Here is a 7,010-nt window from a genome sequence, read left to right as displayed (position 1 = left end):
ACAGTAGACAGTGTTGACATAGTTGCCTGTCCAAATGCAAGCCAAGGAGAACCTTGCTTGGCAAAGCAGACAACTCATGCTCACTACCACAAGACCAGATCTCAAGTTAGTAGTTGTGGATGCAGCTGGAGGCTTTAGCTGGAGAAGCTGGAATGAAGTGCGGCAGGCACAAGGTCCTGCTCAGTTAGCCAGGCAAGGGTAGAAGGCCAGGTATTTAAACCAGGCTTAGCCAATCCATACTACTGGCCAGTTGCAGGGGCCAATGGTGCATGTTCCTTCTTCACCATGAAAAGCTTAAGCACACACAGTCCATGGAAGCTCATCAGGGTCAGGTTTTCTCCCCAGACCATTTCAAGCCCAAGTGGCCCTGAGAATATGCTACTCAGCAAAACCCATGCCCGAGGGCTCTGGCTGAATGGTTGGGAGCACTTCAGCCAATGTTAAGAGTGGCTGCACTTCACACAGGCAAGAGCTATGATCATGCTAACTGCCGACCACCTATCTCTGTAATTAACTGCTGCGTAAGCATTGGGGAATTAGCAGTGCGCTGTAGACTCGGCTTCTAATCAAGAGTTTAATCATACAGCCTGCAAACAGCAAGATACACAGTTATTAATCTTTGCGCTGTGTGGTAACCTCAAATATAATTCCCAATTAATCAGCAGGAGGGAGGCACAGCTCAATATTTATACGATGTCTACTAATTTATAGACTTAATGTGATTACAGAGGGGTATCACTTATGCAGCTGATGGGGTCAGCTGAGCTCTGACTTGGATTCTTCTGTTCTTTAGATGATCTGGTAGCCTCATGTGACTGTTTTGCCAGTGAAGTGCCAAGCACTGTATAACCCCGAGCAATAACAACAGTCCAGTTTTGCTCAGCTTGTGCAGTTTCTCTGAATGCAAACACATAGAATGCTCTCATACTGCAGGCTAAATAAGAGTTGGGCTACAGGTTACACTTACCGCAGACAAAACTGCCCAGCTTTGCTTGTTCAGAAACTAGGATGACTTCCTTCTGACATGCAAAGAAAGCTGGAGAAGTCATACTGACAGAAGAGAAGCTGCTAGCCAGCTTTCTCCTTCTGTTTTTTTTTTAAAATCTCCAACTCTCTCTCTCCTCACAGCTGATATTCCCTAGCAGTTGTTGGATTCAGTTCCCCTAGCAGATGAGAGAGAGAAGCAAGGAGAATTATCTGTGATGAGCAAGCTAACCGGCTCTCATAGAATTAAAAGGCAAAGAGTGAACCCCAAATGTTCCAGTGTCACTGAAAACACTAGCATTCGGGGAGAGGACCTTCTGTACCCTGCCTTGCTATTCCTCTCTTGCAACTTCTATTGCGACTTCTATTGCGAGCCGTAACGTCCCTCCTATTGCCTGTTTACTGCCACTCACTCACCTCACCTTCTGCCATTACACTGTGCCTTGGCAAAACCTTTCACATTTCTCAAAGACTCGGGTCTAGTATTATATCATGGAGTTCTTTGGGCAACTGGAAATGCCATCAAGTTCTGCTGTTAAAGCATATATGAATTCTTAGACAGCCTCTCAGAAGCAAAGAAATAGCTTTTGTTTAACTTCTTGGTCATTTTTAGAAAGGCTTATGTTGAATTTCCATTTATGAGCATTTTCACAGCAAAAGGGTTGCAGCTGGAGGCCTGAGCTGGTTTAAAACCTCCTTGTTTCCTTTTTCATGTTTGCTGCCTCTTCACATCTTCTTCTTCCACTGATTTGGTGCCATTTCTTTTAAAGGGAGGCTTCTTCCTGAGGTAGATCCAGCTAATTGGGGCTCACGTATGCAGCCTGAGGATGTCATATTATTACAAAGCCAATCACATCTGTCTATGTGATAATATCACAAAGCCAATGAGGGTGGGAACTGTTGCCCTCACTTTAAACAGACTTCATGGCAATGCCTATAGTCAGACTTGACTTGGTAAAGATTTTCCCAAGCCAAATCAAAGTGAGGACAATTATTTCTGTCTTCACTATGGAAGGGTAATAATTTTCACCTTGTTTCTTAGGTCTCCTCAAGCAAAATGGCAGTGTGCATTTCATGGAGTGGACAATGCTTTCCATGAATTTTCATTCAGCTTAGCCTAAGTTTTTAATGTTGTCCAAGCAGGAACTAGGTGTGCCCTGTACTGGTTCTAGTAAAGTTTTCACCCTCTTAATAAAGTTTTCAAACTGTCCAAGTTAATGCACAAATGAACACATTTCCCTAGATGTCACTGACTTGCATGATGCATTTTAAAGCACATAGTTTTTTTGCCACCGAATTTGAACTTCCATGGCAAAGAATTCTGATATTCCCCTCCTGGGCAAAGTATACAAATAGCCACGATCATCCGGAATACAGCAGGCATGCAAGCTACATATGGTACAGCTGAAGATGGAACCATTGTCAGTTCAGATCAAGGGGAGACTGTGAAATTTAAGTGAAACCTTGCTTTAACTCTTGGCCACTTCTCAGAGGATCCCTTTCCATTATGAATAGCAGCACAAGCAACAGGAATGTCTACCAAACACTTATGCACACATGTAAGTAGCTCACATACTGAATGCTGAAATTCCTTGGCTTATCCAGAGATATCAGCTAGATTACATTTTTGTGGCATGTGTACAAACAGGCTTGCTTGCTGCTCCCTGACATGAGGGACAGGGAGGTGGGTGGGGAGAAAGTGAGCCCTATTTGTATTCACTGGAACATTTGAGCTCAGATCCTGGAGGCTCCAAGCAGTACGCTGTATGCAGACTCCTCTTGGGCTAATTGCCACTTGCCCAGGTCTGTTTTTTCTCCTTCCCTGATCCTCTCACCCATTGTGATTGGAAAAGGAAGCAGATGTATCTTATGGAAAATGGGGCAGCAGAAGCATAGGGATATGTATCTGTTTGCAATGGATGGGTGGCAGCCATCATGACAGGATTTTCCCAAGGTACTTGTGCCCCAGTTTGAGAATTGTGACTTGCTTATTTCAAAATGGAGCGAAGATATTTTTATGGAACAGCTTTGACACACAAACCATTCCTTCTTGCCATCATGACAGATTGTTCCTGGCAGCCTTCCTTTCCCAGCACCTTTGCTGACTGCCTTGAACTATCCATTTTTGGACTGCCATTCTCTTCTGACATACACTAGGAGCTACCACGAAAGGAAAAAAGAGTCCACCTTTTCTTAGCTCACACCTCCACGTTCTGCAGTGGATGAGTTCATAGGCCTTTATGAGCTGCCAGGAAAGCCAGCTGCTGAGGGTGGAGGGAAGAGAGGGTGGCAGCTCACTCACTGATCCTACTTCTGGATTCTGGCCTGAAATCTGATTCTAGAAGGGGCCTATAGAATCAGTGTAGTTGGGTGCCTCTAGACACTCAAGGTTACTTTAGAGCAAGGCAATTCCATGTGATCAGCCACAGCTGATCAGCCTGTTTCCTATGGAGCTAAACAGAGAGATGGTATGCTCAGACCCAGGCGGGTGGCAACTCAGCCAATGACTCATAGCACAACACATGAGGATCAGTGTGCATTTAAATTTGCTATGGCAACAAATAGTCCACCAGCAGTAATTACATAGATTGTCATGGAGACGGGGCAAAAGAAACAGAGTTAGTTCCCAGTTATTTGGGAAGATAGAGCTTCTCTGAAGTTCCTGGCACATGATCTCCTGGGACATGAGACGAGAAGCTATGTGATGCCCCCAGCTAAAGGGAGGCTCTCAACCAGATTGCTGGTCTATAGCAGCATCAGCATCTCTGATTCTGAGATTGCTATCACTGCATTCCAGCTCTAATCTTCCTGATGGGGTGAAAATGTAAAGGATAAGTGTAGACAGAATGGGGTGTGTATGGGGCAGAGAGCCTCTCCTGTTTCCCCTTGCACATAGTCATAGGGGCATGAAAGCATAGCCCACAGCACCAACTTTACCACCTCTCTCCCCCATGACTGACTGCTCAGGCTGCTCATACAGGGAGACTAAACACCCCTTGTCAAAGTGAATCACACATTTGGTGTATCTGTATTTATGTGTTTTGACCATATTGTCTGGCTTTTGGGAGGAGGAATTCTCCAAAGTGACCTTTCTGCTCTCTCGCAGTGAATTATAGGCGCGGGCGTTGCCTCAGAGTTGGGGAAGTAAGTAAGTTTATTCACTCCCCTTCTTCACTGATCAGTAGGAGCAAAAACCCTGAGCTCCTGTCCGGGAGACTGTCAGGCCCACAAACCCTGTCCCGACTGATCTGCTTATCCTCGGCAGCCTCTGCCTTAAATAAATCCCTGCATCTTGGACACTACTCCCCGCTTTTGGCTGGCTCCATCTTCCCTGGCTAGGCACGTGTCCTGGACACCCAATCCCCAGACTCCAAAGGGGGGTCATTCCCCACCTACACCCCTTGCTTTATCATTCCTCCAGCTGCTTGCAGCTGTGGAGCTGCTATCCTGGCTATTCCCTCTCCACCAATCTGCTGCCTCTTGGGTGACACCTGCCCATCCCCCAGCAGCTGTTGCACGTCTCTCTGAATCCTCTCTGGTTTTTGAGGGGTAATTGCCAGGGCTTTCCTGGCGTCTGGAGCCTCTGGCTTCTCTCGGCACTCTACCGGCTGGCTGGGCACACCTCCCTGTCTCAGGGAGGAGGGGAGGAAACCCCAATGCATATCATAGATTTAACCTCTCCTTGGTCTATTGTTCAGTCTCCTATTGGTAGAATAAGAAACTCTACCAGAGGCATTCATTAGCAGGAGCTGTATTGTGATATTTTATCAGCAGGGGCCACTTCCATACCATAATGGCTTTGGTCTTGTCCCTCCATCTTCTCCAAAGGCCCACCCTGCAGCCTTGCTCCTGACACCTCTGCAGTTGTCAAGGAGGCATCAAGTGACCTCAACCTTACATGCTGAGCTGTCCTCAGTGTACAAGGTGGGGAGGAGACACAGATGAGTGAGGAATCAGCTTGAGTGAGCATTATCCATTGCGGTGGTGGTGGGTGGCTGCTACCATTGTGGGGGGTCGAGCAACAGAGCAGGAGCTTGTGTGTGACAGTCTTTGCATTGTGTGTGTGAGAAATATGGCATCCTTTTCTTGAAGTTAGAAGATAAAATGTATCTGTAATAACCCCATTTTAACACACTTGTGACCCTATTAAAACATTTCCTACAAATAAATGGGATCTTGGCAAATTCCTAGTGACTCCCCCAACTCTTGCCCATCTCCGGAGGTGATGATGGAACTGACTCAGAGGCTGTGCATTCCAAAATAGCATGTTGTAGAGGAGAGTCTCCCATGACATAACTTTCCACCCACAACATGCCCCACCAGCTTGGCTTGTCACTTAAGTCAGAAGCAATGCCGGTGAACAATGAAGGGCCCCTTCTCATTGTAGGACTGACGGTTGATCCACACATTCTGGAAAGAGTTGAGTGAGGCCATGATGGAGCCACCCAACCAGGCTGAGAAGATGCGGTTGGGAGAAGCTAAGATGCCCACCTTGCTTGTGGGCTCCATTCTCTGCAGTTCCTTCTTAATTCTTTCTGAGAAGCCACGGAGCATCGTGGTGCCTCCAGCCAGCAGTACATTGGACAGCAGCTCTGCTTGTCGCTCTGGCTTGCATTTTCTGACACTATTCATGGCTTGGACATGAAGACCCACCTCTGGGAAGCCCAGCATGGTAGGATTGAAGAGGACTTCTGGGCAGCGAAAGCGTTCATTGCCAATAGAGATGACCTGTCTGTCAGGAAGGGTGTAGTCCATGAGATATTTCTTTTCATCTGCATTTAGTTCAGACTCATAATCCTCAGCAATATAACAGCACCTTTCCTTGATCTGACAAACTACCTCCATTTCCTCCTTTTGAAAAGGGTTACCACTTTCTCCCATCAGCTTGGCCAAGTATTCCATCAGGGCTTTTCCTGCTATGTCCAGTCGGTAAGTGGCATGAGGTAAGATGTATCCATCGTGAACAGGAGCTGTGTAGGATGTTCCATAGCCAGAGCCAATCACCAGTCCACCAGTTCGGCCGTAGGAATACACCGACAGAAGGGACTGGTGAGCAACAAACATGGCGGGCACTTCAAAATTCTCAAAGAGAAGCTCAGCCATTTTCTCCCGGTTGGTGGTTGGAGACATTGGGGCATCTGTGACTAGCACAGCTAGCTCTTCGGGGCACACACTGAGCTCTGAGTAGAAGATATGGTGCCACAACATCTCTAGGGCATCCCAGTCTGTCACCACACCATGGGTCATTACCAATTGTGTGCTCACCTCTGCTCGCTTTTGTGGAATACTCTTCCCGATGTAGTACAAAGGGGTTTCCTTCGTCCTGTACCTGGGCACCCCCACTATACTTGGCACAATGGATCTTGGCTTCTCATCCCCAGCAAGGCCACTCTTGGTGTAGCCAGTGCCTGTGTCTATCACAATAGCAGCATAGTCCTTGTACTTCTCCACTGGGCCTGATGTGGAGGCTGACGAAGGACCCTTTGAGCTTGGTCTGTGGCCTGCAGGGCCAGGACTCTTGGGCTTCTTGCGGTAGCTCATCACCACAAGATGTTTTAAAAACTATCCCACATAGTCCAGACGCTATCAAAAGACTAGCCCAGCAGACTCCAGGTGATAAGAATTTTCATAACCATGTAGAAGGCAGGTACCATGTTACCATGGCAATTGACTGTGACACAGCTAGAGAGAACGACATCATAGTAGTGGAAGGAGACGATAGAGATGGCCTTGCAGAGGAGTTCTAATTCTAAAGAAAGTGCAGAAGTGAAACTGAAGGAGGTTCTGCTGGATACCAGTATACTCTCCATCTGAAGTATTCTTATGGACTCCAAGATGATCTGGACACCTTGACATCTTTGACGGACATATTTTCTTATCGTTCTAAAGGCTGAGGGACAATTATTTGTTAAGTAAATAAGACCCAAATTGGCTGCATCTCGATTTTTGGATGTGGCTTTTGGCTCTGGTTTTTAGGTGTGAGGTTAATGGTGCAATCTTGACTCAGAATGCAACTGTACTGCAGG

General features: G+C 46.7%; 1 protein-coding gene across 1 annotated transcript; it reads right to left on the bottom strand.

Annotated features, from left to right (window-relative positions):
- Positions 1 to 5,233: 5,233 nt before the first annotated feature.
- On the bottom strand, positions 5,234 to 6,625 carry LOC128342346 (actin-3-like). The gene has a single exon (XM_053289565.1). The coding sequence runs from the start codon at positions 6,523 to 6,525 to the stop codon at positions 5,326 to 5,328; it is 1,200 nt and encodes a 399-aa protein (XP_053145540.1). The 5' UTR covers positions 6,526 to 6,625; the 3' UTR covers positions 5,234 to 5,325.
- Between the last annotated feature and the right edge of the window lie 385 nt (positions 6,626 to 7,010).

Source organism: Hemicordylus capensis, chromosome 2, assembly GCF_027244095.1.
Source record: "Hemicordylus capensis ecotype Gifberg chromosome 2, rHemCap1.1.pri, whole genome shotgun sequence".
In the NCBI taxonomy this organism is placed as follows: Eukaryota; Metazoa; Chordata; class Lepidosauria; order Squamata; family Cordylidae; genus Hemicordylus; species Hemicordylus capensis.
Note: the sequence above shows the minus strand (reverse complement) of the source record. Positions and strands in the feature narration are given on the sequence as shown.

What these genes read in the sequence shown, in the direction of transcription:
- LOC128342346 (XM_053289565.1), bottom strand. Translation starts at nt 6,525, where the DNA reads ATGAGCTACCGCAAGAAGCCCAAGAGTCCTGGCCCTGCAGGCCACAGA.